This window comes from Orycteropus afer, unplaced genomic scaffold, assembly GCF_000298275.1.
Source record: "Orycteropus afer afer isolate SDZICR_OR568_19922 unplaced genomic scaffold, OryAfe1.0 scaffold00007, whole genome shotgun sequence".
Classification (NCBI taxonomy): Eukaryota; Metazoa; Chordata; class Mammalia; order Tubulidentata; family Orycteropodidae; genus Orycteropus; species Orycteropus afer.
The window spans coordinates 12517456-12544966 of NW_006921594.1; the positions used below are offsets into that span (position 1 = coordinate 12517456).

A 27511-nucleotide genomic window follows, 5' to 3' on the forward strand; every position below is an offset into this window, starting at 1 on the left:
TCAAGATCTGTCCTGAAGTACAATGCTGATAGAATAATACCCATATGCCTATAAGAAAGACCAGTTAATACTACTATTGTTTAAATTTACGGACCAACCACCAAATCCAAAAATGAAGAAATTGAAGATTTCTACCAACTTCTGCAGTCTGAAATTGACTGAAAATGCAATCAAAATGTGTTGATCATCACTGGTGACTGGAATGCAAAAGTTGGAAATGAAGAGTTTACCGGTATTTAGAAAATATGGCCTTGGTGATAGAAATAATGCTGGAGATCACATGATAGAATTTTGCAAGACCATTGATTTATTCACTGCAAATACCTTTTTTCAACAACATAAGCAATGACTCTACACATGGACTTCACCAGATGGAATACACAGGAATCAGATTGACTATATCTGTGGCAGGAGGAGATGGAGAAGTTCAATATCTTTGGCCAAAAGAAGGCCAGGAGCTGATTGTGGAACAGACCAGCAACTGCTCATATGCACATTCAAGTTGAAGGTGAAGACAATTAAAAGAAGTCCACCAGAGCCAAAATATGACCTTGATAATATCCCTCTTGAATATAGAGGTCATCTAAAAAATGAATTTGATGCATTGAACACCAGTGACCAAAACCAGAGGAATTGTGGGATGATATCAAGAACATCATCCATGAAGAAAGCAAGACATCATTAAAAAGACAAAGAAGGAAGAAAAGACCAAAATGGATGTCAGAAAAGACTCTGAAATGTGCCCTTAAGCAGAGAGTAGCTAAAGCAAATGGAAGACATGACAAGATAAAAGAGCCAAACAGAAGATTTCAAAGAGTAGCTTGACCAGACAAATCCAAATACTATAATGAAATTTACAAAGACCTGGAGTTAAAAAGGAAGGTTGGGCAATCTACTTCCATAGTGACACCACTGTGGAAACCCAAGGAGGGGTCACTATGAGTCGGATCCTACTCGACAGCAGTGAGTTTGGTTTTTTTGGTTTGGAATTAGAAAAACAAAAGGGAAGAACATGCTTGGCATTTCTCAAGCTGAAAGAACTGAGGGAAAAAATTAAGCCTCGAGTTGCAATATTGAAAGGTTCTATAGGCAAAATATTGACTAATGCAGGCAGCATCAAAAGAAGATGGAAGGAATACACAGAGTCACAGTCCCAAAAAGAATTGGTTGGTCTTCATCCATTTCAGGAGGTGGCATATGATCAAGAACCAATAGTACTGAAGGGAGAAGTCAAAGCTGCATTGAAGGAATTGGCAAAGAACAAGGCTCCAGGAACTGACAGAATACCCATTGAGATGTTTCAATAATGGATGCCCTGCTGGAGGCACTTAGTCAGTTATGCCAAGAGATTTGGGAGACAACTACCTGGCCAACTGACTGGAAGAGATCCATATTTGTACCCGTTCCAAAGGAAGGTGATCCCACAGTATGTGGAAATTATTTGAACAATATCATTAATGTCACATGAAAGTAAAATCTTACTGAAGATAATTCAAAAATGGTTGCAGTATATTGACAGAGAGCTTCCAGAAATGCAAGCTGGATTCAGAAGAGGACATGGAATGAGGGATATTATTGCTGATGTCAGATGGATCTTAGCTGATATTTACTTGTGTTTTGACTGTGCAGAAGCATTTGATTGTGTGGATCATGACAAATTGTGGATAACATTGAGAAGAATGGGAATTGCAGAACACTTGATTGTACTCACAAGGACCTGTACATAGATCAGGAGGTTGCCATTCGAACAGAACAAGGGGATAGTGCATGTTTCAAAATCAAGAAGGGAGTGTGTCAAGGTTGGTTTGGAATTAGCATACTTATTCAACTTGTAAGCTGAGCAAATAATCCGAGAAGCTGGATTATATGAAGAAGAATGTGGCATCAGGATTGGAGGAAGATTCATTAACAACCTGCGATACACAGATGACACAACTTTGCTTGTTGAAAGTGAGGATGACTTGAAGCACTTACTGATGAAGATTAAAGACTACAGTCTGTAGTATGGATTACACCTCAATATAAAGAAAAAAAAAAATCCTCACAACTGGTCCAATAAACAGCTTCATGGTTGATGGAGAAAAGATTGAAGTTGTCAAGGATTTCATATTACTTGGTTCTACAGTCAACACCAATGGAAGCAGCAGTGAAGACATCAGACTATGTATTGCACTGGGCAAATCTGCAAAGACCTCTTTCAAGTACCGAAGAGCAAAGATGTCTCCTTGAAGACTAAGGTGCACCTAACCCAAGCCATCACCTCTTAAGCATGTGAGAACTGGACAATGAATAAGGAAGACCAAAGAAGAGTTAATGCTTTTGAGTTGTAGTTCTGGAGAAGAATGCTAAGAGTACCATAAACAAAACCAAACACACTGCTGTTGAGGCGGATCTGACTCATAGCAACCCCTCCTTGGGTTTCCGAGGTGGTACCACTATGGAAGCAGATTGCCCAACCTTTCTTCTGAGGGTTTGAACTGCCAGCCTAAGAGTACCATAGTCTGCTAAAAAGACTAACAAATCTTTCCTGGAAGAAGTACAGCTAGAATGCTCTTTGGAAGCAAGAATGGCCAGACTTAGTCTCACCTACTTTGATTATGTTGTCAGAAGGAACCATTCCCTGGAGAAGGATATCATGCTTGGTAAAGTGGAGGGTCAACGAAGAAGGGGAAGGCACTCAACAAGATGGATAGACACAGTGGTTGCAACAATGGGCTCAGATGAAGCAAGGGCCGTGAGGCTGGCACAAGACTGGGCAATGTTTCATTCTGCTGAGCATAGGGTCACCATGAGTTAGAGACAACTCAATGACACCTAACAACAGCAACACAGTATATACAAATATGTATGTAGAAATACCATCTAACAACCTTTGTCATTTTCCTTTTTAATGGTGTCTTTGCCTGGTTTTGGTATCGGTGTCATGCTTGCTTCATAAAATGAATTTGAAAGTATTCCATCCTTTTCTGCATTCTGGAATAGTTTGAGTAGGATTGGTGTTAGCTCCTCTCTGAATGTTTGGTTGAGTTCTCCAGTGAAGCTGTGTGTGCCAGGGCTTTTTTTGTTGTTGGAAATACTTTTATGAGCTCTTCAATTTCTTCTTTTGTTATGAAGTTCTAATTTTCTATCTCAGTCTTTGTTAGTTTAGGTAGGTTGTCTGTTTCTAGAAATCTGTCCATTTCTTCTAGGTTTTCAAATGTGTTGGAGTACAATTCTTCATAGTATTCTGTTACTATCTTTTTAATTTTAGTTCTCTCTGTTATGATGTAGCCCATTTCATTTCTTATTCATATTATTTTCATCATGTCTTTCTTTTCCTTAGTTAAATTTGCCAGTGGTTTGTCATTTTTGTCAACCTTTTTGAAGAGTCAGCTTCTAGTCTTGTTGACTTTTTTCTGTTGTTTCTTTGTTTCATTTTTTTATGCTTTTTTTTTTTCCTTTCTTCTTCTGGAGATTGTAGGCATTTTTTGATGCTTGTTTTCTTGTTGTTGAGTGAAGGTGTTAATTTTAGTTCTCTATTCTTTTTTGATGTGTGCATTTATTGCTATATAAACTGACCTCTAAGTACTGATTTCACTGGGTCCCAAAGGCTTTGATATGTTTTGTTTTCATTCTTATTTGTTTCTAGGAACATTTTTATTTCACATTTTATTTCTTCTCATACCCAGTAGTTTTTGAACAGGGTGTTATTCAGTTTCTATGTATTTGATTCCCCCTCCCCCGATTTTTCTATTATTGATTTAGGATTTTATAGCATTGTGATGCAAGAAGATGCTTTGTAATATTTTGATGTTTTTTAATTTATTGAGGCTTGCTTTGTGACCTAACATTTGGTCATTCTGGAAGATGATCCATGTTTACTGGATAAGAATGTGTATCTGTTTTTGTTAGGTGGAGTCTTCTGTATATGTCTGTTGGTCAAGTTGGCTCATTATGGTGTTAAGATCTTCTGTGTATTTTTTGAGTTTCTTTCTGGTTGGTTGTCATTAATCAAAAGTGGTATGTTAAAGTCCTGTACTACTTGTGGAATTGTCTATTTCTCCTTTCAATTCAGTGAATGTTTGTTTTATATGTGTTGGAACTCTTTCATTGGGTGTATAGATATTTATTTTTGTTATGTCTTCTTTTTTTGGATTGACTCTTTTATCATTATATAATGTCTTCCTTGTCCCTTATGCTAGTTTTTGCCTTGGAGTCTATTTTATCAGAAATTAGTATTGCTCTTCTTTTGTTTGACATTACCTTGATTTTTTTTTCCCATTCCCTAATTTTAAATTTATTTTTATCTTTGTGTCTAAGGTGAATCTCTTATAGGCAGGATATTGATGGCTCTTGTTTTCTTATCCAGTCTGCCACTCTTTCTCTTGATTGGTACATTTATTCCATTCACATTCAGTGTAATTAATGATAGGTGTGTGTGAATTTAGTGCTGTCACACTTTTGTGTGTGTGTGTCTGTTACTGTGGTGTTAATGGTTTCTTTATTCCAAATATTTTTCTGTGCTGAGTTCATTTTATTATCAGCTTTTATCTTTTTCTTCCTTTTTATTTGTTTTGTGCTTACTAAGTCCTTGTGATTTTCTTCTTTCTTATTTTATTTAGAAGCCTTATTAATTTTCTTTGTGTAGTAAAGAAAAAGTCTTTAGTAGTAAAGATTTTATCACTATTTATTTTAGTAGTAAATTTTATCTGCCTAAATTTGTATCAGTCTGTTCTATATTGATAATGTACTGCCTTCCTCTCCATTTGAAAGTTCTGTAATTATAGCATTTAGGCCCTCTTTTTGCTTTGTAGTTGTAGTCATTTACAGATTGATGCCTGTGGTGGTTCTTTATTTTCCATTTTTAAACTTATTTTAGTTTTGAGAATTTTTTGTCTAGGTTGATTTCTAGGTGGTGTTGCCATGTGTCTTAATCTTAGGCTATACTTTTCTATTGTTTGTTTTCTGTCTGAAGGATTTCTTTCAGCATTTCTTGTAAGGTTGGCCTGGTTTTTACAAATTTCTGTTTCTCTGGGAATATACTAATTTCACCATTGTATTTCAGGGACAGTATATGTCATTCCCTTGCCTTCTCGCCTGCATGGTTTCTGCTGAGAAATCAGAGTTTTGGTTGCCGTTTTTCCTGAGGTGCTCTGGATTCTTACCTTGTCTTAGATTTTGGGAAGTTTGTTTATGACGTGCCTGGTGACTTTCTCTTGGGGTTGATCTTCTGTGGGGTTCATTGAGCTTCTTAAGTGAATATATTTTTATCTTTCATGACACTGAGGAAGTTTTCTGCTAGCAGGTTTTCAACAATTTTCTCTGTGTTTTTTTTTTTTTTCCTGCCTCTTCATATTCTAGAATTCCAATCATCGGTACATTATTTTTTCTTGATATTATTCCATGTAACTGTTAGGTTTTATTCATTCTTTTTTCTTAATTTTTCTCATACAATTTGGTGTGTCTTCTAGCTGGCTAATGAATTCTTCAGCCAATTCATTTCTACTCTTATGTCCTTCAATTGTGTTGTCTATCTGTAATTTTAGTGCTAATCTTCTGGATTTCTTATTGCTGTTTTTGTATGATTTCTAATTGTCCATTTATTTTGTCAAGTTTGCTCTCATATGGTGTTCCTGAATTCTTCAAGGGTATTGTGTTTCTTTTCCTTGCTTTTATTTATGGTTTCTTTAAGCTCTTCAACAACAAACTCAACTCAACTAGTGACCCCTCCTTGGGATTCCAAGGTGATATCACTAGGGAAGTAGATCGCCCTATCTTCCTTCCAAGGAGTAGCTGGTGGGTCTGAACCACCAGGCTTCTGGTTAACAGTCAAATGCCTTAGGCACTGCACCACCAGAGCTCCCTTAAGCTCTTGTTGTTGTTGTTATGTACCGTCGAGTCAGACCCGACTCATAGCGACCCCTCCTTGGGTTTCCGAGGCAGTATCACTACAGAAGTAGGATTGCCCAGCCTTCCTTCCGAGGAGTGGCTGGTGGGTTTGAACCACCAGCCTTCTGGTTAGCAGTCAAGTGCCTTAGCCACTATGCTACCAGAGCTCCCTTAAGCTCTTAGAAGATTTTATTTATTTATTTAAATTCCTTGTTGTTGTTGTTGTTGTTATGTGCCCTCAAGTCTGACGGACTCATAGTGACCCCTCCTTGGGTTTCTGAGGCAGTATCATGACAGAAGTAGATTGCCCCTCCTTTCTTCCAAGGAGTGGCTAGTAGGTTTGAACCACCAGCCTTCTGGTTAGCAGTCAAGTGCCTTAGGCACTACTGTACCAGAGCTCCCAACAAGACAGTTAGTAGTTATTAATTAGGTGCTGAAAAGAGGAAGAAGGAGGGAAGAGACTTCTTAAGGTCAGTAGATGACAGGGTTAAGAATATACAAGACATTTAAGCAGATGGGGTAGACTTCAGTGGAGATTGCCTTACACAGATTAAGACGCTAATTCATCCATGTTCCCATTAATCTATTTTAAAACTTGATATAGTTAACACTTTACCTGTCCATTTCTTCACTAGATTATAAGCCAATTTTAATGTACTATCTTCCTAGTACTTAACAAAGTGTGTGGTACATAGTGTTCTCCCTAAATACGTGTTGAGTGAAATACTTATTGAATGAGAAAGTATTAAAAGATAACTGTGGAATTAGGATGTAAGAGCCGAGAGTATTCTGACCTTTATATAATATCAGTTAACTAGAAAGGGTGGGGAAAGAAGAAAGTGAGGTTTCACATACAAAAAAGGAGCAAGTTGGCCATTTTCAAGGTTAATGTTCAAGATGAAGGAGAATTTGTTATCAAGAGCAGACAAAAGACAGAAGAACGTCTGGTTGAGGGGTAGTAGAGAGGGGTTGAATGCGAAGATGTAGAGTCAATTACAAGCGTAAGAAAGTCGATGGAAATAGTGGTTACCTGTGTAGACATTTGATAGTGATTGTCAATAGTGTAAGATGCAACAGTTTGACTGCTAAGGGAGAATCAACTGAAATTTTTGAAGATAGGGACAGGTAAAGAGGGAAGTGTTTAGTAGGCTGAATTTAGCTTGTGAGGAATATAGTAAAAAAAAGCCAGACCTCCAGTTGGAGTTTTTATATGATACTAGAACTTTCACAAATATATATATATATCTATATCTTTGTATCTTTGGGCCTACACTCTTGTTAGTGACTTAATGACAATTTGGAATGGGAGGGGTGATACAAATATAGATTTGTGTACTTGCTTCACAGATAGTGAACTCTATGAAAGGTAGCAGCCATGGTGGAAAGAAAGAGTGTTGAACTTGTGGAGCAGGTCTCTGCAGATTTGGCCTATGTTATATATGCTTTGATATTCTCTAAAGATAGGACTTGCTAGCAAAGGCATGAAAATGAAGCTTACTGCTTTCAAGTTGATTCCGACTCATAGTGACCCACATTGGGTTTCCAGGGCTGTAAATCTTTACAGAAGTAGATTCCCTCATCTTCCTTCCACAGAGCAGCTGGTGGTGGGTTTGAACCGCTAACCTTCTGGTTAACAGCCAACTGCCTTATCTACTACTCCACCAGAGCTCCTTAGTAAAGTCATAGATCATATTATAATCAATAAGATTTTACATTTTATTTTCAAATGGCAGACTTGAAACAATAGGTATTAGTACATATTGCATGACATTTATAGCTAGGACTTGTATTTAAGTTGAAATTTTTTTATATAGTTCTTAAATGTTTTCATTATGAAATTTATTTGAAAGTATATTCATATATTTTAAAACAAATCTTTTCTTGCTTTGTTAATGTAGAATTATGTTTTATAGGAGATGGATTTTTACAGATATTTGCAGCCTGATATAATCACATTAGGAGCTCTGGTAGCATAGTGCCTAAGGCACTCGACTGCTCACCAGAAGGCTGGTGGTTCAAACCCACCAGCCACTCCTTGGAAGGAAGGTTGGGCAATCCTACTTCCGTAGTGATACTGCCTCGGAAACCCAAGGAGGGGTCGCTATGAGTCGGGGCCGACTCAACGGCAAACAACAACAACAACAACATAATCACATTTAGTTGTATATAATTTAAGTTTATTTTTAACAAATTTTGTTCCCACAGTCCAGAAAAGGCTTTGAAAGACTCACTCCAACCCTATGAAGCTGCTTATCTGTCAAAATCCTTATCTCGACTCTTTGATCCTATCAACTTGGTTTTTCCCCCTGGTGGTCGCAATCCTCCTTCCACTGATGAGCTTGACAGTATCATTAAAACGATAGCAAGGTATGTACTTTTTTAATAATGGCATGCCATGAAATGGCTGCTACAATTTTTAATAAAGTATGGTAGCAGTACATTTTTTGATACATCCCAAATTATTCAGGTAATTAGCTATGTAACTAAATCAAGAGTTTTCCAGTGAATGAGTACCCATGTAGTAAGTACTTGAGATTCTAATTAATAAAACCATTAAGTCTAAAAATAGTTCATTATGATTGTTCCATATCTTGCAAAAGATACATAGTAAACCTGACTTTTTATACCATAATCAATTCCTGATGTTATACAAACAAAGCCAGTATAAAAATATTTTACAAGTTGAGAAACTAAAACATAGAAGAGACAAGTAGTAGTTGGGCAATATAGCACCAAGATGTAGAACTGTCTAGATTCCTTTAGACTACAAATTTGCAAATATATTTCTGAGGCACAGAGAGTTTCAATAAAAAGCCACATCAATAAAAAGCCACATAAGATATACATAAACATATCTTCAGCTGCAAACATATCGTTAAAGTGTCTGACTTGCCCAACAACTTCATCCTACATTTCTCCACAGTTATCTTGACTTTCTAAAGTCCACTTCTAGATTTTTTATCCTAATTTCTCTCTTATTTGATTTGTATGGCAGTGTTAACTAGATTCAACTTGATTTCTTTGCCCTGTTCTATGAAGCTTGAGGATAATCAAGTCTAATCTGGATGTTGAAGAAGCATCCTTATGCCAGTGTTTAATAGAATTTAAAACTGAGTATTAATATATCTCCATCTCGTACTGGATGAGAGCATTTTTGTCACATGTGGTACACACTAGTGTTGTTCCATATTCTTTCACCTTTTTCAACAAGAGAACCTATTGATTACCAAGATTTATTTTGCTCTTTTAGAGACAATAATCACTTTTCTTGCTTTTCCACCTATGTACAGATTTTCATGCACTTTTTAATTCCTGATAGTCTTTCCATGGTCTTTGTAAAATATTTTCTTGGTAGTCAGATCAACCTGTTGCCATTGAGTCATTTCCAAGTCATAGTGACCCTGTAGGACAGAGTAGTGTTGCCCCATAGAGTTTCCAAGGCCTGTAACTCTGTAAGCCTCATCTTTCTCCCACACAGTTCGTGGTGAGTTTGAACCACTGAACTTTTGGTTAGCAGCCAAGCGGTTAACCACTGCACTGCCAGAGCTCCTCAGTTAGCCCAAATATCCCAATGAATCCAGTGTTAAAGTTGAAAGTAAGCATGACAAAGACATACTTCTATTAAGAATCCAATTTTTTTTAATTTCAAGTTATATTTTTAAATCTACTCTATAGAAAATAGCATTAAATGGCAAAATTTCTACAGAAACCAAATGTCTTTACGTGTCATGTGTAATTTATATTTTTAGCCTAAGTCCCTCCAAGGTCATCATTTTCATTCAAGAGCTGTCATTTCCTTGCAGATGGCAATGGTATGCAGTGCCTCTAATTGCACTTATCAGTATTAGAAAGAGCACTACTTTTAAAATCTGTACACAATTTACCCTCTTAATCACAGCCTCCACTCACACATGTCATGCTTTCATTAATGAGAAACTGATCATTTAGAAAGCCATCCCAAAAGTACTTTTTCCTTATGCTGAATTTAGGGCAAAAATGAAACAATGCAACCAATTCTTGGAAGCAATCTGTGAACTCTATGAAACGAATGATCACATTGCTTGTTGGGTTTATATGTTGCTCTTTACTTCATTGATGAAAGAGGTTGCTAATAATTAAAATCTGTTTTTGTTTTCTCCAGTGAACTAAATATAGCAGCTGTTGATGTAAACCTCACTTTAGCTGTGTCAAAAAACGTGGCAAAGACTGTCCAGTTATACGGTGTAAAATCTGAGCAGCTTGTAAGTGATTTCACTTATCTGTAAACTTTCATGGTATTTGTTTAAAATACTTATCATACAATACGTGGCAAACTGTAAATATCGAATTGACTAAGTATTAATTTACTGGCATTTCCACTCTAGTGAATGTTTGAATCTGATAGAATTTAAAATGGAAAAAAAATTACATGTGTTTATTAAAAATTACTCTCTGGCCCGCTGTTTATAAATTTTCAGAATGCATGTGTTATAATTTTTTTTTTTAAATCCATGTGCCAACTTAGGGGCTAATTATGTATTTTTGAAATACAATTACCTAGGACTGATAAAAGTTCCTTCTCTTGTTCAAAGTTCCCCATTCATCTGACCACTCATTTCAGATATCATTTATGCACTGTTATCTAGTATGAAATTGACTTGAGCTGTAAGAAAATGATTGGAGGAAGTGAAGTGTTTAAAGTTGTAATAGAAAAATGTTGCTTTACTTTCTGAATGTTGCAACCCTAAAACTCTCATATATAGAAATTTAACACTAAATTATTTTATTTGAAACAGCTGTCCATATGCATATATGTATGTTACATATTTTATATATATATATATGCATGCAGATATATATATGCAGTTATATATAAAACTGAATCATAATCTTAATTCTGTGCATCACTCTTTTAAGTCTAGCACACATGTTTAACTAATGTGTATGTATGTGTGTGTGTGTATATATATACACACACACACACATACACACATTAACAGAAATCCAAGCACAAGAAAATTAGACTTCAGTATATTTTTAGCTGGCATTGACATACTTATTTAGAGATTGTGCCAAATTCTGGATACCTCTGCTTTCTCTAGCTGGGTAGTAAAACACATTTTCAGCTTAGCCTCTCTGCTCCCAGTTGAAGGCACCATAACAAGTGAAATAGTCTGGTTTTGCCTATATCCGAGTAGTTTCATTTGGTTCTGGAATAATTTTTAGGATAGCTTGGTAAGCAATTGAACTGAATAAATTTGCATTAAAATGATCCTTGGTGGCAACAGTTATTTCATGAGTTCTTTCAATTCCAGTAGACGGCCAGATTTTGTTTGCTAGTGTGATGCTGTCTATCCATTCAGTTATTCTTGCAGTTTTGATAGGTACTTTAGAAGCATTTTTTAAAAATTTTGTTTCTTGAAAACTGGTCATACAGACCATGAAAACTTTAAGTAATTAGTTAATTTTTCTCTCAAAATTTGTTTATAGATACTTTATTATAACAATCATTGCTTTAAAGCACATGTTTTTTGATAATAAATAAAATTCAGTAGTATATTCAATAAAGTTTAGTATAATTACTGAAAATACCAGGAAAAAAATCCTTATGAAATGATCCCACCTGATGACAACATCATTATAATCATTATAAAGAGCTCTCATATGTATAGAAAATATTTTGTTTTTATTAAAGGGGGTGGAGGTAAGTGAATTCAATTACCGTATAAGGCTTTGACAGGATTAAAATATATCAACAAGCATTTGATTGAATTGAGATTGTTCATAAAATAGTCTGTGACCCTCACTTGTTTAGGCCTATGTGCATTATGAGCCCTGGGGGCATAGTCATTAAGCACTTGGCTGCTAACAGAAAGGTCAGCAGTTCAAACCCACCATTTACTCTATGGGAGAAAGGTATGGCAGTCAGCTTCTATACAGATTAGAGCCTTGACAACCCTATGGGGCAGTTCTACTCTGTCCTATAGCGTTGTAAGAGTTAGAATCAACTTGATGGCAATAGGATTTTTTTATTTTTATAAGATGCTGAAGATTAATAGAAAGTCATTGATACAGAAAAACAGTTATTTAGGTTTTTATAATTAAATTACTTTTTTTTCCTCCAAAATTAATTTTGCTTTTCAACTTTCATTTCAGTGTAGGAAGAAACTCTGAACACTAATAAGATTACAAAGAACATCATATTCTTTATTTTTAATGTTGTTGATTAATGACTTAATTAACAGTTTAGTCTCTGTTTATATCTTGGTGAATAAAATGTCCCTGCTATTTTACTGTGTTTTTAAAATGTGATATGTTTTGTTCCATTGCTCTTTGCATATTCCTATCCTTTTAGAATAGTTTCACTAAAAACATTAAGAGGGAAATAGCACATATCATCAAGTCTTCAGTGAAAGAAAGATTTTAAATTGATTTTTATAGTAAAGGGAAATGACTAGAGATTTGGTATGATAACTAAAGCTATACATGGAGGGGTTTTTTTATAGATAAAAAATTTAAGCTTCAGGTTTGAAAAGTGACATAAATCAGATCATTAATGGAATAGTAGTGAACAGTAGTTCCAGCAGTGATAAAAAAAAGCTAAATTTTAAAGACAAGATGCTTTCAAAAAAGGATGACTTGAAATTATAAAACCTGAAATGTAGAATGAGCAGCTTTCCAGAATCCTAAATTTATTTCCCTAGCTCTGGTAGCATAGTGGCTAAAGCACTTGACTGCTCACCAGAAGGCTGGCGGTTCAAACCCACCAGCCACTCCTCGGAAGGAAGGTTGGGCAATCCTACTCCCGTAGTGATACTGCCTCGGAAACCCAAGGAGGGGTCGCTATGAATCGGGGCCGACTCGACAGCAAATAACAACAACAACAACAAAGTATAACTTAAATTCACATCAGGAAAAAGGCTCATACAAGGAGTTTTTGAATTGATACACTCAGTGGGTATCCCTCTAAGTTCCAAGCTCACTGCCATCAAGTCGTTTCTGAGTAATAGAGACCCCTCCTTGGGTTTCCGAGGTGGTATCTGTACGGAAGTAGATTGTCCAGTCTTCCTTCCGAAGAGTGGTTGGTGGATTTGAACCACCAGCCTTCTGGTTAGCACTCAAATGCCTTAGGCACTATGCCATCAGAGCTCCCAGTGGGTATCCTATGCCATCTAAATTCACTGTGTATATTTGGATAGGTTCCTCCACCTGCTTTGGAAAACTATATATATTACTTATTTTCACCCTCATTATTTTAATGTTCTGAAGTACAAACCTACTGCCGTCAAGCTGATTCCAACTCATAGCGATCCCTTAGGGCAGAGGAGAACTGCCTCGTAGGGGTTCCAAGGCTGTAAATCTTTATGGGAGTGGACTGCCTCTCTCATAGAGCAACTGGTGGTTCAAACCACTGACCTTTTGGTTAGCAGCCAAATGCTTTAACCACTATACCACCAGAGCTCCTTGTTCTGGGATGTGGTAGATTATACAATATATATATTTAAATAAGTATAAAATTATTTTTATTATTATACATGGATTATTTTTTTCTAAGATTTTTCTGTTATTAGTCATTAAAAGTATATGCCATATAAGCCCAAACCTCTACAGGGACAAATATTTTTTTCTGAATCTTAAGTAAATTAGAATCCATTTTTTAAGGATAGGATTAAGGCACAAAAATAACTACTATTTATGTTACATATTTTATATATATATACATGTGTGTGTTAGGGGTTGTGCCAAGCCAGTATGTGTTATATCATTTATTTCACAACAAACTATAAAGTGAAAGTTGTTGTTGTTGTTGTTATGTGCCGTCGAGTCAGTATTAGTATCAAAAATTGCAAAATGTGAAAATTGAGACTGAGAAAGATTAAGTAGCATGCTGAACGTAGGCTGCTGAAAGTAAAATGCCTGCTAGCAAGTGCTGCAACTAGCATCCAACTCCCAGTTTGACTTTAGACCAAGCTTGAATATGGTCTTTTTTTCCTGACCAGTATCTTACACTCAAACACAACCTCCTTTTTTTTGTTATTATTGAAGAAAAGTGACAATGTCCTTTATATATTGTTTTGTAATTTGCTTATTCACGTGATACAGAGATCTACATTTATTATTTTAATAAATGCATAATATATTATAAGTACCTTAGTTTATTTAACTTTTTTATGACCTTATAAGAGCTCTAGTGACACTGTGGTTAAAGCAATGGACTGCTAACTGAAAGAGTGATGGTTCAAATCTGCCAGCTGCCCTGTGGGAGAAAGATGAAGCAGTCTGCTTCCGTAAAGATTTACAGCCTTGGAAACCCTGTGGGGCAGTTCTATTCCGTCCTGTAGGGTCGCTCTGAATTGGAGTCTACTTGATGGCAGTGGGTATATATGACATTAATGGATAGTTAGATGATTTAGTAGTTTAATTTAGAACAGGAATTAGCACTGAATTCTCATGTGTGACTTCTACACAATAGAGTTTACTTCTTCTGCTATGTATTTAATGTATTATGTGTCTTGTGAATAGCAATTTCCTAGGTGTGCTTTCATGAAAAGGATGATTGATGGTTTTTAGAGTTTTTTCATTTAAAAATGCTTGTCACTTTGTGTCTTGATAGCAATTATGAATTTGCAGCTAATTTAACAAATAGAATTTTCTGCTAGTATATATATACTTTCAGGTATATATATATACCTGAAAGTATATAGAGCTTAATCGTTATAGTTTATAATTAAATGCAACAAATTGATTATTTAATGGTGATATATTGGTTATGAGTTAGATATACCTCTGAAATGCGGCCTTTATAAGGCAGTATTACTAACCCTTGCTATGGCAAGTTTGAATCAAGCTTTTCTTGTCCTTTATATGTTAAAAGGAAATGAAAATATTAATTTTTAACGGAACTGTTGTGATACCTTTGTGTTACCTGTATAATTTCATAGATACTCTTGTGACATCAAATATCACAAAAATATATAGGCAACTATATGAGTAAGTATTCCTTTTAAAAGGTGAATTATCAGAGCATTTTCTAACAATAACTGTTGTTTGATGGTTTCAGGAAATGTCATCTAGAATCTTAGTGTAAATGTTATGAACTATGAAAAAGTAGATTGACATTTAATTAGGTTGCCAACCATTAACAACAATAATAGGAATGACATTTAAGGAGAGGTTTCAACTTCATTGCTGGTCAGTAGCCTTGTAGGAGGTCAGCAACATTAAGGTTGATTTTTGTTTTGTTTTGTTTTTTTTGTTTGTTTGCTTCTTAAGCTTTGTAAATATACACTTTGTTTTTTGTATAATGTCATAAGTAATTTGGAGACTTGCTATTCCTGTAATTAAGGAAAACTTACTTGTGTGATATTTAAATGGTGATACATATATGTGTATGAGCTCAATATTTTTAGAAATAGAAAGATTATTTAATAGAGTTAAATGTCATCTACATGAATATAACTCCATATTACATAATATACTAATAACCTATGATATTAACATTCAAATAAATAAAAGATAAAGAACAATATAAAATAACTTAGAAGAGTTTTAGAAGAGTTTTTATATAATGTGCAAACCGTTGGAATTTATCAATGGACTCTCTTGGACCAAAAGCACTTTATCTATAATACAAATACACCTATCCCTTTGGCTTACCAAACTCTCTTAATCCTTTGGACAGCCTTCTACTCCTCCATACCTCTGTACCTGTGTTGGTCAGTTACTCTGGCTTTCTGACTTGCTTCCCAGACTTGTAAGAGCTTGATTTTCTGGGGGCTGTGCCAGGTCACCATGAGTTATAATTAACTCGATGGCAACCAGTTGTTTTCTGTTGTTGTTGCCAGGTAGGTAGGAGGTGGAACTGTCAGACTTGTCTAAGATTCAGGAGGCTCTATTGAAAACAAAGCAATATCAAATAATGGTTATTCTGATTAGAAATATTTTCAGAAGAAAGTTGAAAATTTAAAATCCTTGTTTAAAGTCTGTATTGGTTGTCTGTTGCTGCAAGAATGCTGCATAACTTAGAGGGATGCAGTAAACATTGTATTGTTTATGTCTCCTGGGTCAGCTGGAGTACAGCTGGGGAACTCTGCTAATCTTGACTGAGTTTACTCACATAGTTGACTGTCTATTGGCTATCCGCTGATCTAGACTGGCCTTAACCATACACTTTGCTCTGTTCCGGGTATTTCTAATCCTTCAGCCTGGTAGCCTGGGTATGATGGCATGGTGATAGCAGAGGTAAGGACAGCTCCCCATAACTACGGCTCACTAAAATAACCTACCCACAGTATAAAGTTAAATATCAAGGGATGTGGATATAAAGTTGTTGTTCCTGTTAGGTGCCATCGAGTTGATTCTGACTCATGGTGACCTGTGCACAACAGAAGAAACACTACCCCATCCAGCTCCATCCTTACAATCATTATGTTTGAACCCATTGTGTAGCCACTGTGTCAATCTATCTCGTTTGAGGGTCTTCCTCTTTTTCACTGACCCTCTACTTTATCAAGCATGAATGCCACGAGAGGTGAATAATTGAGGCCAGGTTGCCATCTGTCACACAGCAAAATTGAGGACAAGAAAAAACTTTAAAAAGAGGGTCTCTGAACACTTTTTTTTTTTTTTCAATTTCCCAAAGGCCTGATCTCGCTACTTATTTTTTATATTTTTTGTATATTTGTTATATTTTTATTCCATTTGACCTCAAAGCTTCAAAACCAAAGAAGAGAGAAATTGACTACCATGGTAATTTATTTAATAATTTTAATTAATGTTAAAAAATCATCAGTATCTTTCTGTAGGGCTTCATTTGATGATATATGTTGACTCTTTATCACAGTCTTTAATCCTTATTGCTGTAAACATGTTTTCATTACCACAAGCATATAATACTCAAATAAATAATTTCCTGGTTGTATTTCTTCCTTATGTCTGTCATTAAAAATTCATACTTAGAAAAGATTCCAGAATGTGGAGATTTTTCTCTGAGTGGATGGGCTACCCCACGTCCATCACAGGAATATAAGTAGCAGTTAGAGGCTTGGAAAGAAGGTGGACAATTGGGTCTGGCCTGGTAAGTCTTCACTGCCGTGTTAATATGTTACTCAGAGTGAGAGGATGAATCTGAATCATCTGTGCAGTTTATCTAGAACTGGAAGCTCTATCACTGTAGCACTTTTACATCTTTTCAAGCATGTTAGTGATCAGAGCTTTTAATCCTATCCCTTTTCCAAGTTATAGGAATATAATTTAATGCACTCATATATGTTTACAAAATGATGCTATTTGAGAGAATGTTTCTGGGATGGAAGGTTGTCAGCATTTAGTCAAGGTTAGGCTGTGGTTCATTCAGAGCACCCTTCTCACAAACATACAAATATATTGTTGTTGGGAGCTCTGGTAGCATGGTGGCTAAGGCACTTGACTGCTAACCAGAAGGCTGGTGGTTCAAACCCACCAGCCACTCCTCGGAAGGAAGATGCGGCAATCTACTTCCATAGTGATACTGCCTTGGAAACCAAGGAGGGGTCGCTGTGAGTCGGGTCTGATTCGATGGCACATAACAACAACAACAAAAAAAACATATTTGCAACAACAACAACATATTTGTTGTTGTTATGTGCCGTCGAGTTGGACCCGACTCACAGTGACCCCTCCTTGGGTTTCTGAGGCAGTATCACTACGGAAGGAAGTAGATTGCCACATCTTCCTTCTGAGGAGTGGCTGGTGGATTTATATAAAACAGTGAAAGATAGAGACATACAAATAAGATATAAAGAAAACCGGCATTAACTGCCTAGAGCATCTACAAGTGTAAGCCTAGTATGACATGAGGCAAGACTGTCTTCCCAGTGGAACCAAGACAAATTCACGTTTGGAACTGGATCTGCCATACTCTGGTGTGACAAGCTCTGTGAGCCGCCAGCATTAGATTTGGTCCTGAACTTGAGAGCTGTGGTGATAGTGGTTGGGAGTGGGGCGTGAAGAAAGGCAACTATAAAATCTCTAGGTACCAGGGACAAACTTAGAGGAGGGGGGCTGGGGAGTGGGGGACACACAAAAAGAATTTCTTTTGTTGTAAACTGAACTTCCTTTTTTCTGGAATAACAGCTTATTTGCATCTGAGACACTGTTGTTTGTCTTTCATCATCCTTTACAGTATCAGGTACATAGCAAGCTTCTGGACAGCTAGTTTTAACTCACCTCTGTTATGAGGTTGTGCAGATTTACACTATTTTCTGAAACCTACCTAAATGGTGGCAAATGGAAAGCTTTTCCTCAGTAACAGGAATCAGGAAAATCCCTTCTCCTTTTCTTTGTAGTATTCTTTAGTAATTTAAGGCTAGATCTCTTAATTTAAGTTTGTGAATGTATTTAAGGGGATCTGTGGTCTCTGAGAGGAGCTGTGGTGGTGCACTGGTTAAGCACTTGGCTGCTAGCAGAAGGGTCTGCAATTTGAACCCTTCAGCCGTGATGAGAAAGATGCAGCATTTGCTTCTATAAAGATTTTCAGCCTCGGTGAATATTTACATTAGGTAGATACACTCCTTGCAGAGATCAATCACAGGAGAATAGAAGGGCAGTGCATGCCCAGGGAGACAGCTCGGAGGGCACGAGTGCATGGAGGGAAGGACAAAGGGAAGAGGTAACTATGAGGAGGAAGTGGGAAGAGAGCTGTTGCATCGTGGGAAACTGCAGTCAATGTCTTGAAAGAAAGTGTATGTGAGCTGCTGTATGGAAAATGAATTTGCTCTGTAAACTCTCAACCAAATGACAATAAAAATTTTAAAAAGAAAAAGATTTATAGCCCTGGAAACCCTGTGGGGCAGTTCTACTCCATCCTGTGGAGTCACTGTCAGTTGGAATTCAACTCAACAGCAATGTCTTGGTTTTCAGTATGATCTGTGAAACCCCTGTTGTCAGGTGAGTACCAGTCTCTGGAGAAGGACATTACGCTTGGTAAATAAGGTAAATAAGGGTCAATATGGTTAAATAACCCATGGGTCAAAGAGGAAATTGAAAAAAACATTTTGAATTGTATAAAAATGAAAATACAACATCAGCATTTGTGGGATGCTACTAACTCAGGGAAATTCATGGCATTAAATGCTTATATTCATAAAGAAAAAAGGGTCTCAAATCAGTGATCTAAACTTTTACCTCAAGAAACTGTTTAAAAAAGAGCAAACTAAACCCATAGCAAGAAGAAAGAAGCAAATAAAACATGAGAGTATAAAACAATTAAATTGAAAACAGAAAATCAATGTTATTCTAGAATTAGTAAATTATTAGAAATCAACCATTTCTATTTACCAGATACAAACAGAAAATGGAATTTATTTTAGAAGATACTGTAGTGTCAACAGAAAATATAAAATTCCTAGGAATGATTTGACAAAATATTTTTAAGACTGTACATGAAAACTGCAAGTCATAATGGAGAGAAGTTAGATATGTACCTAAAATTTGAAAAGACCAATGGCCCGATGGCAAGAATGTACAGCAAAGGGGTCTGTAATACATTGTTTGATAAAATAGTAAACAAAAGCTTTTGATTTCTGATAATTCATTTATCTGTACATGGAAGCTTCATACATTTTTCTAGGTTTTATATTTCAATTGAAAATTAGTTTAAAAAAATCATGTAGGGTATGTGACGCAGAGGTGCATCCTAGCTTTATCGGAGAACAGTCATTCAATGTAGAGGATTGTGGAGGTTTTTACAAATCCTGGAAGATAGCTGCTGAGTCTCTTAAGATTTAAGAAATTAATCTTAAAAGAAAAAGAAAAAAACTGGACATAGATCAGGAATTGAAATGGGGAAATACCTTTCTTTGCTTCCTTAGTTCACCAAACAGGTGCTGCTTCTCTAGTTGAAACATTCAACAACTTCCTAAAATAAACCTACCAAAACTAAATATAATACATTATAAGCTTCGGAAGTCTGGAAAAAATAAAGCTAGCAGTGTATGCATGTGAGAGAGATCTCTTTCTTTTCTTGGGTCCTGGCTTCTTACTTTCACTTTTCTTAATTCAAAACATATGTGAGCACTATTCTTTGCTAAGAGCCCAGTTTAGTTAAGAAATAAAATTTCTAACTGTAATCATTCTAATAGTCTTCGAAAATTGACAGTAATAGGAAGGAATATTGAACGCTGGGGAATTCAGATGCCCTACCTTTTCCATCTCTTGTATCCACAGAAAATGTATCTTCAAAAAAATATTGATAGTTTGGACATTTTGTTAGAAATTAGCAAGGGAAATACTTTGTGTCATGGTTAAGATTTGTATGTTTTGATTTCGAAAAGTCTCTGTGAAAATAGTACATTTAGTAGTCCTATCTAGTAAAATAGATATACTAATAAATGATATTTAGTGCTTTCTCTTTTTCATTTTTTTCTGGAAAGTCACAAGAAATTGTTAATAATGTATCTGTGGAGAATGGGACTAAGGCTATTGAGAGAAAACTTTTCTTTTTCATTTTACATTTTCAGTTCTGTTTTAATTTCTACCATATGCATGTTTTTCAAAAAGACAAATTTTAATTAACACCCAAAGGGAATGATCATGCTGCTCAGGGCTCAGGAGGCAGGTACAAGCGGCTTTAAAGCCAGCAGAAATCTGGCAGCTGTTTAAACAATTCGTATTCTGGTCTTGGGCTGTACACCATAAAGTGGCTCCTCTATCTAACCCTAGGTCCCTTACATCTAGAGACTCTACTTCTCCAGCCTGGCTTTTATGCCTGGCTTCCTGAATATTAACTGAATAAACTTTCTTAGTTAACCTAGAAATTCTTGACACCCAATCTTGTTGTTAGGTGCCATCAAGTCAGTTCTGACTCAGAGTGTCCCTGTGTAGAGTAGAAAGAAACATTCCCTGGCCCTGTGCCACCCTCACAATCGTTTCTATGCTTTAACCCATCATTATAGCCACTGTGTCAATCCGTCTTGTTGAGGGTCTTCCTCTGATCCTCTGACCCTCTGTTTTAGCAGGCATGATTATCTATCTGTCTATCTGTCTGTCTGTCTATCTATCTGTCTGTCTGTCTGTCTCTCTGTCTATCTGTCTGTCTATCATCTGATCTGATCTATCTGACCTATCATCTGTCTATGTATATCCTTCTCCAGGGACTGATTGCTTCTGCAACATGACCAGAGTACGTGAGTCAAAGTCAAGCCATTCTTGCTTCTAAAGAGAATTCCGGCTGTACTTTTTCCCAGACAGATTTGTTCATTCTTCTGGAAGTCCATGGTATTTTCAGTATTCTTTGCCAGCACCACAATTCAAATGCATCAGTTCTTCTGTGGTCTTCATTATTTATTACCCAGTTCTCACACACATACGTTGTTGCTTGTTAGATGCCATTGAGCAGGCTTTGACTCATAGGGACCCTATGTACAACAGAACGAAACACTGCCCAGTCCTGTGCCAGCCTCACACTCCTTGCTATACCTGAGCCCATCGTTGTAGCCACTGTGTCAGTCCATCTCATTGAGGGCCTGCCTCTCTTTCATTGACCCACCACTTTTACCAGGCATGATATCCTTCTCCAGGGAATGGTCCCTTCTGACAACATGACCAAAGTAAGTGAGATGAAGTCTGGTCATTCTCACCTCCAAGGAGCATTCCAGCTACACTTCTTTCAGGACAGATTTGTTAGTTCTTCTGGCGGTCCATGGTTCTTCCAGTATTCTTTGCCAGCACCACAACTCAAAAGCATCAACTATTCTTCGGTCTTCCTTATTCATTGTCCAGCTCTCACATCCATATGAGGTGATTGAAAATACCATGGTTTGGGTTAGGCACATCTTAGTCTTCAAAGAGACATCTTTGCTCTTCAAACCTTGAAAGAGATCTTTTGCAGCAGATTTGCTCAGTGCAGTATGTCGTCTGATTTCTTGACTGTTGCTTCCATGGCTGTTGATGTAATATGAAAGTAATATGAAACCTCTGACAGCTTAAAGCTTTTCTCCATTTATCGAGATGCTGCTTATTGACCTGGTTGTGAGAATTTTTGTTTTCTTTATGTTGAGATGTAATCTGTACTGCAGACTGTTAGTCTTTAATCTTCATCAGTATTTCAAGCCATCTTCACTTTCAACAAGCAAGGTTGTGTTGTCTGTGTATCGCAGATTGTTAATGAGTCTCCCTCCAATCCTGATGCCATGCTCTTCTTCATATAGTCCAGCTTCTCAGATTATTTGCTCAGTCTACTGATTGAATAAATATGGTGAAAGGGTACAACCCTGATGCACTTCCTTCCTGATTTTAAACCATGCAGTATCCCCTTGTTCTGTTCAAATGACAGTCTCCTGGTCTATATACAGGTTCCTCATGAGCACAGTTCAGTGTTCTTGAATTCCCATTCTTCTCAATGTTATTCATAATTAGTTATGATCCACAAATGAAATGCTTTTGCACAGTCAATAAAACACAAGTAAACATCTTTCTGATGTTCTTTGCTTTCAGCCAAGATCCATCTGACATCAGCAATGATATTCTTCATTCCACGTTCTCTTCTGAGTCTAGCTTGCAGTTCTGGAAGCTCTCTGTCAATATACTGCCACAACCATTTTTTAATTATCTTCAGCAAAATTTTAGTTGCATGTGATATTTTGACTGCTAACCAGAAGGCTGCTGGTTCAAACCCACCAGCCACTCCTTGGAAGGAAGATTGGGCAATCTACTCCGTAGCAATACTGCCTCAGAAACCCAAGGAGGGGTCGCTATGAGTTGGATCCAACTTGACGGCAGTGAGTTTTTTTAGTTGAGTGGGATCACCTTTCTTTGGAATGGGTACAATTATGCATCTCTTCCAGTCAGTGCGAGGTAGATGTCTTCTGAATTTCTTAGCATAGATGAGTGAGTGCCTCCAGCGTGGCATCCATTTGTGGAAACATCTCAATTGGTATCCCATCAATTCCCAGAGTCTTGTTCTTCACCATTTCCTTCAGTGCATCTTCGACATCTTCCTTCAGTACCATTGGTTCTTGATCATATACCAAGTCCTGAAATGTATGAACATTGACCAATTCTTTTTGATACAGTGACTTTATGTATTCCTTCCATCTTCTTTTTATGTTTCATGCATCATTCAGTATTTTGCCCATAGAATCTTTCAATATTGCAACTTGAGGCTTAATTTTTTTCTTCAGTTCTTTCAGCTTGAGAAATGCCAAGCATATTCTTCCCCTTTTGTTTTTCTAACTCCAGGTCTTTGCATATTTCATTATAATAATTGACTTTGTCTTCTCAAGCTGCTGTTTGAAATATTCTGTTCAGATCTTTTATAACACACATATGAGGCCACTAAAAATACCATGGCTTGGGTTGGATGCACCTTAGTCTTCAAAGTGACATCTTTGATCTTTAACATTATAAAGTTTTTGCAGCTGATTGCCCAGTGCAGTGTCATCTGAATCTGACTGCTGCTTTCATGGGCATTGATTGTGGGTCCAAGTAAAATGAAATTTCTGACAACTTCAATCTTTTCTCCATTTATTGTGATGTTGCTGATTGGTCCGTTTGTGAGGATTTTTGTTTTCTTTATGTTGAGGTGTGATCCACACTGAAGGCCTTTGAAGGTCTTTGATCTTCATCAGTAAGTGCTTCAAATCATCTTTACTTTCAACAAGCAAGATTGTTTCATCTGTGTATCACAGGTTGTTAGTGCCTTTGCATACTCAGTAACACACAGGTAAACATCTACGTGGTATTCTTACCTTTCAGCCAAAAACCATCTGACATGAGCAATGGTATCCCTCATTCCATGCCCTCTTCTGAATCTGGCTTGAATTTCTGGCAGTTCCCTGTTGATGTACTGCTGCAACCATTTCTGAATTATCTTCAGAAAACTTTTACTTGTGTGTGCTATTAGTCATATTGTCTGATAATTTTCACATTCTGTTGGATCACCTTTCTTTGGAATGGGCACAAATATGGATCTCTTTCTGTCTTCCAAATTTCTTGGTGTAGATGAGTGAGTGCTTCCAATGTTGTATCCATTTGTTGAAACATCTGAATTGGTATTTTGTCCATTCCTGGAGCCTTATGTTTCACCAATACCTTCAGTGGAGTTGGACTTCTTCCTTCAATACCATTTCAGGAGGTAGAATAGACTACCTCCTGCAATGGTGGAATGTCTACCAATTCTTTTTACTACAGTGACTCTGTTTATTCCTTCCATCTTCTTTTAATACTTGCTGAACCATTCAATATTTTGCCCACAGAATCCTTCAGTGTTGCAACTTAGGCTTGAATTTTTTCTTCAGTTCATTCAGCTTGAGAAATACTGAGCATGTTCTTCCCTTTTGGTTTTCTAACTCCAAGACTTTGCACATTTCATTATAATACTTTACTTTGTCTTCTCAAGCCACCCTTTGAAATCTTTTCAGCTCTTTCATGTGATCGTTTCATTTGTTTACTTTAGCTCCTCTACGTTCAGAATCTTTTCTGCCATCCATTTAGGTCTTTTCTTTTCTTTTTTTTTTTTTTCCCCTGTCTTCTTATTGACCTTTTGTTTTCTTTATGTATCATATCCTTGATGTCATCCTACAACTGATCTGGTCTTTGGTCATTAGATTTAGTGATCATTTAGATGGTGTGTAAATTCATGTGGGATATATTCAAGGTTGTACTTTGGCTCTGGTGGAGTTTTAAAAATTTTCTTCAGCTTCAATTTGAACTTATATATGAGCAATTGGTAGTCTGTTCCACAGTCAGCCCCTGGCCTTGTTCTGACTGATGACATTGAATTCCTCCTCTATTGTCTCTTTCCACAGATGTAGTTAGTCAATTTGATTCCTGTGTATTCCATCTGGCAGGTCCATGTGTATAGTCACTGGTTATGTTGTTGAAAAAAGTTATTTCCAATGAATAAGTCATTGGCCTTGAAAGATTCAGTCATACAGTCTCAAGTTATTTTTCTTACCTAGGCCTTATTTTCCAAGTGCTGATCCTTCCTCTTTTTGTCCAACTCTTGCGTTCCAGTTATCAGTGCATCCTGATTGCATGTTTGATCAATTTCATACTGTAGAAGGTGGTAAAAATCTTCAGTTTCTTCATCTTTGGTATTAGTGGTTGGTGCATTAATTTGAATAATAGTCATATTAACTGGTCTTCCAGTTATGGTGTATGGATATTACCCTATCACTGACAGCATTGCACTTTAGGATAGATCTTGAAATGTTCTTATTTATAATAAATGCAATGCCATTCCACTTCAGTTTATCATTCCCAGCAGCCATAAGATTGTCTGATTCAAAGTGGTCAATACCAGGTCCCTAACGTGTAGAATATCAGTCTTTATGCATTCCATTTCATTTTTGATAACTTCCAATTTTCCTAGATTCATACATCATGCATTCTGTGTTCTGATTATTAATGGTTGTTTGCAGCTGTTCTTATTTTGAGTCATGCCACATCAACAAATGAAGGTCCTAAAAGTTTTACTCCATATAGATCATTAAGATTGATTCTACTTTGAGGAGGTCTCTCTCCCCAGATGTGTTTTGAGTGCCTTCGAACCTGAGGGGCTCATCTTTTGGCCCTATGCTGGACAGTGTTCTACTGCTGTTCATAAGGTTTTCACTGGACAATTTTTTTTTGGAAAAAGACAGCCAGGTCCTCCTTCTTGGTCTGTCTTAGTCTAGAAGCTCCATTGAAACTTGTCCACCATGGGTAGGTAATCCTGCTGTTACAGCTTCCATTATCACAGCATTATGACAGATTGATGAGTGGTAGTGTGACCCAGTCTAAGACCCTTCAGACTGCAAACTTAATGTTACATCATGTTGCCCTAGGCTATATGAAATAATTTGTTTGGCCTTTACTCTAAGTGAGAGGGAAGCCATTTAATAGTTGAACTCAGAAGGAGAGAATCTAAGTGAAAAGGAAGTATTAGAATGCAAATACAATGTGTAAGGGAAAAAAAATTGATACACATGTTGGTAAATCTAAGTCTTAATTGTATGAAAAACAAATGATATGGATTAATTTGGGACATAAAAACAGGTTGACCTAAAACACTGGGCCTCATTAAGATGTAAGTTGAGAAAGGGGTGATGAATGTTAAAACATAAAATTCTTGTATTGTTCAGAAGTATAGACTTGTAGATTACTTTGACTTAGTGTGAATTTTAACCATTTAAATTTTTTTACTGTAAGAGTTGAAATAGAATACATAACTTTGAATAAATTGGCGCAAAAGGTAGTAAAAAGGGAAACTACCAGTCCAAGAAAGGGGAGAAAAGGAAAAAGAATAAAAAGAAGCTCCCCCACCCCCCAAAATCATGATATATAGAAAGTGCATAGCAAGATGATAAAATAATCCCTAGCATATCACTGATCATAATAACTGTAAATAGAGTAAACTGGCCAGTGACATTTTTCAGTTTAGATAAAGTCAGCAACTACATACAAATTCATCATGTCACACCTAAAACATATGAACATAAAATAATGAAAGTAAAGGAATGGAGAAAGAAATATTTCAAGCAAATGCTAATTAGAAGAAAGCTGCTATAACTATATTAACATCTGACAAAATGTACTTTAAGGCAGAAGGCATTATTAGGCATTACAAATAATAAGAAAAGTAATAATTTACTCAGAAAACATAAGAATTATTACACCTTCAATTCAGCTTCAAACCAATAAAACAAAAATGAAGAGAATTATGTACAGGAATTGACATATCTGCTTTGAAAATGGGAGTGTGCCTTGGTGAAGGGGATGAATCAGGCCACACTGAGCTGGTGCTCTTCAGAACCCTCCTTCAGACTCCTCAGACAAGGCTAGTCATTTATGGCAGACAACAAGAATACAATAACAGACTCTGTTGCTCTAGGCTAATCGAGTATATATCTTCACCGAAGAAAAAATCTTATTTGAGTATAAATAATGTTTTAACTCATTTTCTTCAGGGAAGAAGATTAGTATGCATTTCACATTATTCTGTTCTCTAAACCTATGACATTGTAATACACTTTCTTCTCATTACTTTCTGTATGCTTGCAAAGAAATCCTTAGAAGAATTATGAAGAAATACACCTGAGTAAGGAGTTATCTGTTAATTTTGACATCTCCTTAGCAGTAATGGAAATTATAGATAGAGCACTACTGGTATTTCCATAATAAAAGTAACTTACCCTTCTATAATTCATAACTAATCCATAATGAATTTTCATGTCCTTTTTACACTTTCCTCTGAATCACTAACTTTATAACTCCCCCAAAGTAACTTGCAGCAGATTTTCTTATCTACTTAGGAAGCTTAAACCTGTCATCCAGCTAACCCCTTGAATTGTCAGGGGTCACCGCTACCCCTCAGCTGTGATGGATATGGAGATTTTGGTCATTTCATCTACAAATTAATAATTAGGTAAAAACCATTCTGAATGTTAAGTATAGAGTTCATCATTGTTTCAGAATCCAGTCTCATCTATTTCTCATTCATTAAATTCACATGCTGGTCTTAGTGAACAGATGTACATAATTAGAATTACTAACAAAATATTTTGTTCATACAGTGATCAGTTATCCTGTAGTTAAATTAAAACAGGAATAGTATGTCTGTCATTTTCACATAGGAACCATTTAAATTATTATTTAAGGATTCTTTTGGCCTTTGAATTCTTTTTCTGTGTGGTGTCTGTGTGTG

General features: G+C 36.3%; 1 protein-coding gene across 1 annotated transcript in view; it reads left to right on the forward strand.

Moving 5' to 3' along the window:
* The window catches only part of COG5 (component of oligomeric golgi complex 5), a 382415-nt gene that overhangs the window by 277378 nt on the left and 77526 nt on the right, over positions 1-27511 (forward strand). The window contains exons 15-16 of the mRNA XM_007945097.2: positions 8074-8235; positions 10010-10109. Coding sequence (XP_007943288.2) covers positions 8074-8235; positions 10010-10109 — 262 coding nt within the window. The remainder of the gene's footprint in view (positions 1-8073; positions 8236-10009; positions 10110-27511) is intronic.